The sequence below is a fragment of the Salvelinus sp. IW2-2015 genome, linkage group LG4q.1:29 (assembly GCF_002910315.2).
Source record: "Salvelinus sp. IW2-2015 linkage group LG4q.1:29, ASM291031v2, whole genome shotgun sequence".
NCBI classification, from domain to species: domain Eukaryota; kingdom Metazoa; phylum Chordata; class Actinopteri; order Salmoniformes; family Salmonidae; genus Salvelinus; species Salvelinus sp. IW2-2015.
In genome coordinates this window covers 7,500,694-7,512,182 of record NC_036842.1, presented here as the reverse complement: position 1 = coordinate 7,512,182, position 11,489 = coordinate 7,500,694, and the positions used below count along the sequence as shown (strand labels likewise).

At 41.7% G+C, this 11,489-nt stretch overlaps 1 protein-coding gene across 2 annotated transcripts; it reads left to right on the top strand.

The window, feature by feature from the left end:
- The first annotated feature begins 1,238 nt into the window (after window positions 1–1,238).
- On the top strand, window positions 1,239–10,053 carry LOC111961337 (COP9 signalosome complex subunit 4). 2 transcript variants are annotated; one of them, XM_023983515.2, is made up of 10 exons: window positions 1,239–1,403; window positions 2,993–3,072; window positions 3,220–3,371; window positions 3,556–3,659; window positions 3,787–4,091; window positions 4,284–4,454; window positions 4,560–4,675; window positions 5,774–5,818; window positions 8,943–9,027; window positions 9,302–10,053. In XM_023983515.2, the coding sequence occupies exons 1-10, from the start codon at window positions 1,330–1,332 to the stop codon at window positions 9,433–9,435; spliced, it is 1,266 nt and encodes a 421-aa protein (XP_023839283.1). In that variant the 5' UTR covers window positions 1,239–1,329; the 3' UTR covers window positions 9,436–10,053. The 2 variants fall into 2 exon arrangements, with proteins under 2 accessions (XP_023839283.1, XP_023839284.1); XM_023983516.2 differs by lacking the exon at window positions 5,774–5,818.
- Window positions 10,054–11,489: the final 1,436 nt, after the last annotated feature.

The following is an 11,489-nucleotide window of genomic DNA, read 5'->3' as shown; positions in this document are numbered from 1 at the left end:
AATCGGGTTTGTTTTCAAATTCTTTGTGGATCTGTGTAATCTGAGGGAAATATGTGTCTCTAATATGGTCATACATTTGGCAGGAGGTTAGGAAGTGCAGCTCAGTTTCCACCTCATTCTGTGGGCAGTGTGCACAGCCTGTCTTCTCTTGAGAGCCAGGTCTGCCTATCTCAATAGCAAGGCTATGGTCACTGAGTCTGTACATAGTCAAAGCTTTCCTTAATTTTGGGTCAGTCACAGCGGTCAGGTATTTTGCCACTGTGTACTCTCTGTTTAGGGCCAAATAGCATTCTAGTTTGCTCTGTCTTTTGTTAATTCTTTCCAATGTGTCAAGTAATTATCTTTTTGTTTTCTCATGATTTGGTTGGGTCTAATTGTGTTGTCTGTCACCATAGGGTGGCACACAATTGGCCCAGCTTCGGGGTTTGGCCGGGGTAGGCCGTCATTGTAAATAAGAATTTATTCTTAACTGACATGCCTAATTAAATAAAGGTTAAATAAAATAAATGTTTTAAAATGTAGTTGTTCAGGTAGCTTGTATGGGCTACATCTATCTAAAGGTGTTGTGTCATGGTTGACCAATATAGTTTTGAATCACACCTGTTAACATGGCTTCCATTTCAGAAACCGTGGTGGTAAGAGGAGAAATGCTGCCACCTGGCCAAAGTAACATATTAAAATGGATGTAACTTAAAACTTCAATGTATGTAGCCTAGACCACTAAATGCGGTGTATAACAGTGTAGTGGCAAAGCTTTCACCATATGCTTCCATTCCACCGTACAGATCTGCGAACATTGAAGGGTTAGGGCCAGCGAAGGGGTAAAGATAGAATTGGAACATGCTTTTTTACAGTGGCTACAAATATCAACATACCGATATTAAGAATATTTAATTTTGGCTCCACTTCGGATGTCTTGGAATTGGTGCTGATGCTAACTAATATCCACGAAGAACAACTTATTGATAGTATATATTATTAAACTCTACTGATCATACAATATAATTTTCATTAGGTTAATTCAGTTCCAGTATAGACGTGCATTTTGTCTCACCACCATAATGTCAATAATATTTATTTGGAAAACAGACGTGAAAAATAATGATTTATATAGCTAGTAAAACTTTTGTTAGAATTGTAACTGTTCCATACAGATAATAAAATGTATCATATTATCAGTAAAGTCTAAAGAGCAAACTAATACCAGATTAGAGGCCAAAACTAGAGCTGTACAAGTCGGTTGCCAGTCTTGAAGGACCTTCCTGGCGGTAAAGTGGGCATACACTCTTGTCAGCTGAGAATTCTCGTTGTTGACACTTCGTCGGAGAAATGGCGGCCGGAGTGAGACAGGAGCTTGCACAGCTTATGAATTCAAGCGGATCCCACAAAGATCTCGCTGGAAAGTATGTATTGAGCAAAAAAAATAGAAAATATATGTGAATGGAGATATACATTACTTTCAACCTGAGTGTCACGTTTAGAGTGAATTATAAATGCGTCAATGAGCAGGCCGCCGATGCTATGCTAGTTCTCAAATTAGCATAAAACTGTAGCTACCGGTACAGCTATACCCAAAGATGGTGGATAAATTAAGATGTCCCACTCAGGCCGTTTACCATTTTTTAAAAATGGTCAGTTCCGGTCTGTTTAACGGTGGTTATTCCATAGGCACGAATGCATTGGCAGCTGGGTCTGGTCTGTAGCTGACTGTATGCTATATGTACAAGAAACAACGAGGGAGTGGGATGTCTCGCTTTCTTTTCCGTCTCTGTTGTATACCTTTAACCGGTTTGTAGCTAGCTAGCGAGACAGTATCGGTGGTTAAAAGTCTTGCCAAAGGTCTTGTTATCAACAGTGTGCACTGCTAGTCGATCAGCTAGCTACAGACAGTAAATTAACATCAGCTAGCTAGCCTTTAATAATAATTGATTACATTTCTATAGCTCTTTTCATAACAATCTCAAATCGCTAGAAAAGCAAAAAAACTAACAAGTAATAGGTTTTCACGAGTAGTCTAGCTACAGTACAGTATAATTATGTCAACAAATAGAGTCCAAATCTTTGAGTGCATGCATCCTCCAAAGATGGAGAGGGACAGTTCATGGCATGATCAGAGGAAGGTGGTCAGGGAGATGGGTGATAAAGAGTCTGGTGACGATCATGTAGAGGGCTATTCTGGGAACCAGCCTGTCGTGTAGCTACTGGACTTCTCCTTCATAATGTACATATGGCACCCACTTGGGGTGATGCCTGAGGGCCTCTCAGCAGCTCTGGGCACCAGAAATCTCACCACACACAATTCAGAGCACTAGCCAGTCATCCTCATTACAAGCCCTCAGCCTCAGTATGGCATTCCTTTACTGCACCTCCCATTCCTTTACTGCACCTCCCATTCCTTTACTGCACCTCCCATTCCTTTACTGCACCTCCTATTCCTTTCAATCTTCAGGTGACTCTTTTATTTATGTTTTCAAAAAATCAGGAGCCAGGTTAAACTTAAAAAGCTGGTACAGTGTCCAGATGCATCATTCGAACAAAAACAATTAGCCAGCCAGCTAGCTAGCCAGGCCAAGAAGAGTTGACCTGCTAGCCCATCTGCAGATTTGTGGGTCAAAACCACCAGAAATGTGCAATAAAACTCAATGTTATCAAAATAGCTGATTTTAAAATAACACACAATTAAAAACACTTAAATTTGATTCAATATAAACTTGATTAAATATCTATATATTTACAGGAGCTCTCTGCTTAGGCTGCTACTGGGGCGCCATGGCGACTACAGACCAAATAATGTAACATTAGTTAAGCCACTTAACTGTATTTTGCTTGTTATTTCAATGTGTGTATTGTTTTTTATTTAGTGATTATAGGCTTGCTATTCCATTTCCGTTTTGTCATTTCCGGAAGTGCATTTGTGAAAATAATGTTCAATTCTCAAGTCATGAATATAATTTAAGATGGCTATCTAATCCAACCCTTTTATCAATTGTAGATATCGACAGATTCTGGAGAAGGCCATCCAATTCACAGATGCAGAACAATTGGAATCATTAAAAGCATTCGTTGAAGCAAGTGAGTATCCTGTACAAAGTAAAGGATAGAATACATCCTGCTGCACACCGTTGTTACATAAATTCCCCCTTTTCCTTTGTACAATCATAGCTCATAAATCACATGACTGTATATCCTTTCTAACTGTAATCCTCTCCTGTCCTGCAGTGGTCAATGAGAACGTCAGTTTAGTAATCTCTAGACAGCTGCTGACAGACTTCTGCACAAATATCCCCAGTCTTCCTGACAGCACAGCCAAGTCAGTTTACCACTTCACACTAGAGAAGATACAGCCCAGGGTCATCTCTTTTGAAGAACAGGTGAGTACTGTAATACTTTACTCATTGGGCCTGAGTATCTGCTGGTTTTCTCTTTTGTCTGGCACTTGATTGCTCACAGAGTGCACAGTGCACACACCTGGTTTCCCAGATCTAGACTAGACACTGGTTGGAAATAAATAATACAAATGTCTACCCTATGTCTAAATCCCATGTCTACCCCCAGGTGGCCTCCATCAGACAGCACTTAGCCACCATCTATGAGAAGGAGGAGGACTGGAGAAACGCTGCTCAGGTTCTAGTGGGCATTCCTCTGGAGACAGGACAGAAGTAAGTCACTTTAGTCCAGTGTTTCCAGATCTATTGCTGGGGGACCCGCCGGGAGTGTCCAATTTGGTTCTAGCTCAGCACTAACACGTATGGTTCAAGTAACCAACCTTCTTGCCCTCTTGTCCAGGCAGTACAACGTAGACTATAAGTTGGACACGTACCTGAAGATCGCCCGTCTGTACCTGGAGGATGACGACCCTGTCCAGGCCGAGGCCTACATCAACAGAGCCTCTTTGCTCCAGAACGAGTCCACCAACGAACAGCTACAGGTCCACTACAAAGTGTGCTACGCCAGAGTGTTGGACTACAGGAGGAAGTTTATCGAGGCGGCGCAGCGGTATAACGAGCTCTCCTACAAGTCCATCGTCCACGAGACCGAGCGTCTGGAGGCCCTGAAGCATGCTCTCCACTGCACCATCCTGGCATCAGCGGGTACCTGCCACTGTTTTTACACTGTTTGGTGTGTTGTCAGTCACAGCATCATAAGAAGGCGTGCCGTTAAAGCAGTTCTGACTGTACCATTGCTTCGTCGTTGTTTTTGTTTTTTGGGACTCCGGATTTTGTCTTGGCCTTTTATCGGGGCAGCAAGTAGTAACTTGATACTTCTCTCCTCTCTCTCTCTAGGCCAGCAGCGCTCCCGTATGTTAGCCACCCTGTTTAAAGACGAGCGCTGTCAGCAGCTGGCGGCCTACGGCATCCTAGAGAAGATGTACCTGGACCGGATCATCAGGGGGAACCAGCTGCAGGAGTTTGCGGCCATGCTCATGCCCCACCAGAAGGCCACCATGGCAGACGGTCAGTCTCTGCCTCACCCTCTCACCGCGGTCCTTAAGTTATTCGACTGATTAGTGTAATAAGGAAAATATGATCAGCTGCATTACTGTGGGTTTCTGTTTGTAGGCTCCAGCATATTGGACAGAGCTGTTATTGAACACAACCTGCTGTCTGCTAGCAAACTTTACAACAACATCACGTTTGAAGAGCTAGGGGCGCTTCTGGAGATCCCTCCCGCTAAGGTAAGATGGATTTCAACATACAAGACTCAACAGCACTTTCACAGGCGTACAGTTTTTTTCCAGAGGGGTGTAGGTAGGTAGATCTAGGGTTTTGGTAATGCGTCCTGTAACTTAGTGTATTTGTAAATGTTGAAAATCAGGTGCGTTATAAACGATTCTTTAATTTGTTATCAAGAATGTTAGTTGGTGTTAAACTATTCTTTAATTTGTTATCAAGACAGTTGGTGTAGGCATATCATCTTATTCCTCAAGACATTAAGTATCTGATGGAGAAAATCACTTTTCAAGGAAAGAGTTAGGGATGTAATTTATGATAAATGTACCGTTTGAGGGCATAACCAAAACCTTTAGTATGAGAGGTTGAAGTAAAAATAATAAATAAAAAAAAACGATTTATAGCATTTTCACAGACATGCAGTATTTATCCCAAAATATAAACAGAATAATATTTTGTGGTCTGTTATTATGAAAGTTGAAGTGTCAGTTTTAAAGCAGCAGCATTACCTAGAAGGCTTGTATTTTGAATATACATGTTGTTGTGCAGGACGATTATCTCCATGGTGAGGTCCCTGGTTACAGATGCAGTCTGGTAGGGAACATAATCACTACTTTACTAATGAATGGGGTGTGAAACCAAAAANNNGGGGGGGGGGGGGATAGGTATAGGGTTTTTGTAATGTGTTCTGTTAATTACTATATTTGTAAATGGTGAAAATCAGGCCCATTTTTAAACTGTTCTTTAATATGTGATCATGGGTGACAGTTTGTGTAGGAATCTTATTCCTCAAGACATTTAGTATCTGATGGAAAACAATTACTTTTCAGTGAAAGAATTGGGAATGTGATTTATGATTAAAGTAGTGTTTTGAGGGCATAACCAGAACCTTTTAGTATGACAGGTTGAAGTTGGGGGGGAAAAAATCCTAAAAATAATTGGGGTTTCCTCAAACCACCCTAACACAGACATACAGTATTTATCCCAAACTATAAATGCAATAATATTTTGAGGTATGTTAATATGAAAGTTGAAGTGTCAGTTTTAAAAGCAGCAGCATTACGTAGAAGGCTTGCATTTTGAATATATATGTTGTTGTGCAGGACGATTGTCCCGATGGTGAGGTCCCTGGTTACAGATGCAATCTGGTAGGGAACATAATCACTACTTTACTAATGAATGAGGTGTGAAACCCAAAATACAGAACTAAAATTCAATGAAATAAAAGCCTTGTTTGGCTCTGTCTCTCTCTCTGTCTCTCTCTGTCTCTCTCTGTCTCGTCTTTCTATCTTTCTTCTCTTTCTCAAAATGTCTCGCTTGAAGACGTGAAAGAATCAGAACTGAATGTGCACTCCCCTTATAATACCGGTGGTCTCTGTTTATTCATCTCTGTTTTTGTGAACGTAAAAGGTGTTTTTGTCATTCTAAAGACTCATATTGTGTCATATTTTGCAAAGTAGGCTTCTTCAGGTAGTGGGATTGGGGACGCAGTACTCATAACCGTGTGAAAATGTAGTCTTGATTAATTATCAAGTTGATTTAGGGGCACCTAAGACATCTGTCATTTATTGTCTCTGTGGTAAGTAGTAAATTAAGGTTATTAAAGAAAAAAAAGAAAGATGTTCTACTGTACAAATATATGACCTATGTTGGAATGACAGGAAAGCAGTGGAGATTGTTTGTTTAGGTTTAATGATACAGGCATTAGAAAGGTCTGAGCTTGCCTGAACTAAGTATTTCTATCAACATGGAACAGTGCAATCTGAGTTCCCCTCTCTATTGTATATTTGGGTTCTTGTTATTACCCAGTCGTCCATTACAGGCATATCTTATATCCCACAGTATGTGTTGCTACAACGGTTTCTGTCCCCATTCTTCCCCTTTTTCAACTGCTGAATTGAAAGGATTGTAGAGTTGTGTGAACTACTCAGTGGTTTACGTGTAAATGGACTAAGCTACCACATTCAGAAAAGGAGTAAATCTGTCATATACTGTATATACAGTGGGGAGAACAAGTATTTGATACACTGACAATTTTGCAGGTTTTCCTACTTACAAAGCATGTAGAGGTCTGTAATTTTTATCATAGGTACACTTCAACTGTGAGAGAATGAATCTAAAACAAAAATCCAGAAAATCACATTGTATGATTTTTAAGTAATTAATTTGCATTTTATTGCATGACATAAGTATTTGATACATCAGAAAAGCAGAACTGAATATTTGGTACAGAAACCTTAGTTTGCAATTACAGAGATCATACGTTTCCTGTAGTTTCTTGACCAGGTTTTGCACACACTGCAGCAGGGAATTTTGGGCCCACTCCTCCATACAGACTTCTTCTCCAGATCCTTCAGGTTTCGGGGCTGTCGCTGGGCAATACGGACTTTCGGCTCCCTCCAGAGATTTTCTATTGGGTTCAGGTCTGGAGACTGGCTAGGCCTCCAGGACCTTGAGATGCTTCTTACGGAGCCACTCCTTAGTTGCCCTGGCTGTGTGTTTTCGGGTCGTTGTCATGCTGGAAGACCCAGCCGACCATCTTCAATGCTCTTACTGAGGGAAGGAGGTTGTTGGTCAAGATCTCGCGATACATGGCCCCATCCATCCTCCCTCAATACGGTGCAGTCGTCCTGTCCCCTTTGCAGAAAAAGCATCCAAAATGATGTTTCCACCTCCATGCTTCACGGTTGGGTGGTGTTCTTGGGGTTGTACTCATCCTTCTATTCCTCCAAACACGGCGAGTGGAGTTTAGAGCAAAAAGCTCTATTTTTTGTCTCATCAGACCACATGACCTTCTCCCATTCCTCCTCTGGATCATCCAGATGGTCATTGGCAAACTTCAGACGGGCCTGGACATGCGTGGCTTGAGCAGGGGGACCTTGCGTGCGCTGCAGGTTTTAATCCATGACGGCGTAGGTGTTTACTAATGGTTTTCTTTGAGACTGTGGTCCCAGCTCTCTTCAGGTCATTGACCAGGTCCTGCCGTGTAGTTCTGGGCTGATCCTCACCTTCCTCATGATCATTGATGCCGACGAGGTGATATCTTGCATGGAGCCAGTCCGAGGGTGATTGACCGTCATCTTGAAACTTCTTCCATTTTCTAATAATTGCGCCAACAGTTGTTGCCTTCTCAGCAAGCTGCTGTGCCTATTGTCCTGTAGCTCATCCCAGCCTTGTGCAGGTCTACATTTTATCCCTGATGTCCTTACACAGCTCTCTGGTCTTGGCCATTGTGGAGAGGTTGGAGTCTGTTTGATTGAGCGTGTGGGACAGGTGTCTTTTATACAGGTTAACGAGTATAAACAGGTGCAGTTAATACAGGTAATGAGTGGAGAACAGGAGGGCTTCTTAAAGAAAAACTAACAGGTCTGTGAGAGCCGGAATTCTTACTGGTTGGTAGGTGATAAATACTTATGTCATGCAATAAAATGCAAATGAATTACTTAAAAATCATACAATTGTGATTTTCTGGATTTTTGTTTTAGATTCCGTCTCTCACAGTTGAAGTGTACTATGATAAAAACTGACAGACCTCTACATGCTTTGTAAGTAGGAAAACCTGCAAAATCGGCAGTGTATCAAATACTTGTTCTCCCCACTGTATATATCTCACAGTATGTATGTGTGTATATATATATCTCACAGTATGTATGTGTGTGTGTATGTATATATATTTATATATATATATGTGTGTATATATATCTCACAGTATGTATGTATGTATGTATATATATATATGTATGTATGTATATCGTTGAAAGAACATAAACTGCATGTCTTGCTACAGTGGACTTATAGTGTAGATATGAATTAGAACAGTGGGATGGAGTTAGTGAATTATAACGGGAGTGAGACTCTACACTACATTTCTCCATTGGGCTGGGTGAGACCGAAATACATTGTAATTTGTAGGTAATGTGTACCGTTACAGCTGCCATACCCATTGGCTGTGTTGTGGTTAATTATTACAGTAGTTATGTACACAGACTAACACCACTTCATACTCCTATTGGCCTGGAATGAATTTGATCATCTTTCACTGGCAAAGTCCAAAAACAACCCCTAGCCACTTCATGGGGATCTGAGAGGATTGTACGCTAAGCAATATGGCTAGCAGTCCACCAAGGCTAGAGGCAAGGGGCTAGGGTTTGTTTCTGGACCGGGGCGTTTGTATTAACTTGCTGTTGACGTGTTCCTGTGCAGTAGTGTAGTGTGAGTGTGCATGGAGATGCCAGTGAGCTGTCCCTCTGTGTCTCTGTCCCTGTCCCCCAGGCTGAGAAGATCGCCTCCCAGATGATCACTGAGGGACGCATGAACGGCTTCATCGACCAGATCGATGGAATCGTCCACTTTGAGAGTGAGTAGTTATCTGTGCCCAGACTCCTCTATTGAAAGAAGTCTCCGGCTATGCCCGCTGCCTAGTCGGCTCTAGGAGGATGAGATGCCTCCCTCTCTAGGTTAGGACCTGGTTCCCGTGGCTCCTATTTGGAGCGACTATAATCCTAGGCTTGCTTTTTGGAAGGATTTAATCGTTTTCAGTGTCAGATTTTTTCCCAGCATTATTCCTTTTTAAGTAAGATACTTAACTCTCTCTCGCTCTTTCCCTCCCCCTCTCTATCTCTGTCTTTCAGCACGGGAGCCCCTGCCCACCTGGGACAAGCAGATCCAGTCTCTGTGTTTCCAGGTGAATAACCTGCTGGAGAAGATCACTGCGGCTGCTCCTGAGTGGACAGCGCAGGCCATAGAGGCTCAGATGGCCCAGTAGACTGACTGACACCCCCTGGCATGAAACACATCACCCACACCGGGGCACCCCATCTCCCTATTCCCTATGGAGAGTGCCATTTTGGACTAAGCCCCCAATTGTTTCCCCTAGAGGTTTTGGCTGGGTTGCTGGGCAAAGGTATGCAAGATCGTACATCGCCATACTGTACTGTGGATTGCAAACTCCAAATTGTTCAGTTGAAGCCAGATCCAGATGTTTTTTTGGCATGGGCAGATAGAGCTTCGCCGAGTGTCCCATCTCTCTCTCGAGACAAGTTCCAATCTGGTGGTTCTCCAGCATGTTTCTCTACTGTTTATTATGCTTGGAGGTTACCATTCATCTTTATAGGACTAATTAATGGATGCTTGAATCCATTGGCTCATCAAGTTACCAGTTGTTGCCATCTCGTGTATACTTTGACTCAGACACTGGTGTCCCACAGTGAAGGTGTTTGTTATTTTAAGGTTGAAATGTGAAAGACACACGGGCAATTCCTACTGACACTCTTTATTTGTTGCTGTGTTCTTGTGCAAGGATCTTGTTACATTCTGTTTGGAGGCATTTTGTCAGATCTGGAGTGCAACATCAACAAAGAGATTAATAAAGGTTGAAAAATAAGTTTGTGTTTTAAAAATTATATATTTATTCTGCATAATCTGCTCTTTTTCCATCACAATTTGTGTTCCAGCTATGTTTTTTACTGTTGAAGTTGCAAATTCCGACTTCTTCAGCAAGGTCCACATTTGACACTTAGTATCTTCCTCCTGGTTTCTCTGAAAGAGAACATTTTAATCACAATTTACTTCCACCCTGTCAGTAAGAAGGACATTGTACCAGTTTGATTGGACTACAACGTGATACAGAAACTCAAATCGTTTATGGATGATTAATTGCAGTAGTAATTAATAACAATGCTTTACATAACCAGATTTAGCCATGCATTTCCTACGCACAGTCCCCCTATAATCCAGATCCATACAGCCTGTTTCACTGTATAACAACTAATTGGCGTAAGTGACTCCGTTGGATCCACACACAGGCTCAAAGTTGAAGGGACAGCCAGGCAGCTGGTAGTTGTAGCACATGATGAGGAGTTGCATGTTGTGAGTCTTTCCTCCCCGAGTTTTAATTTGTTTAAATTGGCCAATATGTTTAGTTGCATAAGAAAAAGTCGTTTATTCATCTCTTTGTATCAAAATAACTATAATTGGATACATTACCTTCTTAGAGTTTGCCCCCCTGCACATCTGATGGACAAAACATTGACGTTGATAAAGTGACACAACATTTACAATACATACAAACATTTACATTTCAATGGGAAAGAGGTATGCTTACTTGAGAGGCAGGATAAGATGAGAAGAAGGAGAAAAGTAGGTTTTACCAGGCATATTGACAACTGCAGTAGTCAGCTATGGTGAGTAATTCTCCTGGTAGGGGTAAGTAGTAATTCTGGTAATGGTGAGTGATTCTCCTGGTAATGGTGAGTGATTCTCCTGGTAATGGTGAGTGATTCTCCTGGTAATGGTGAGTGATTCTCCTGGTAATGGTGAAGTGTTTTCCTGGTAATGGTGAGTGATTCTCCTGGTAATGGTGAGTGATTCTCCTGGTAATGGTGAGTGATTCTCCTGGTAATGGTGAGTGATTCTCCTGGTGATGGTGAGTGATTCTCCTGGTGATGGTGAGTGATTCTCCTGGTGATGGTGAGTATTTCTCCTCGTAATAAATGTCTATATACTCTTATCAGTGTTTGGGAAACCAGTTCATCAATGACCTGACCTAATTTCTGGCCAAAGTCCCCCTTCTGCTCTATTGACAGTGACACACATTTTTTTTTTCTAGTCTTAAAAAAATATCAAACAGTATCACCACAGATATCCAAGCGGTTGTGTATTTATCAGGTATCATAAATGAGCATATCACACACAACAGAGGGGAACACTTCAAACACACCTGTATGGCAGGGCTCCGTTTGACAATTACATGATTAATCTATCTGCCATAATCTCCAATGGACTTGTGGTTTGTCACTGCCTTTATCTCTATTGCAAAAC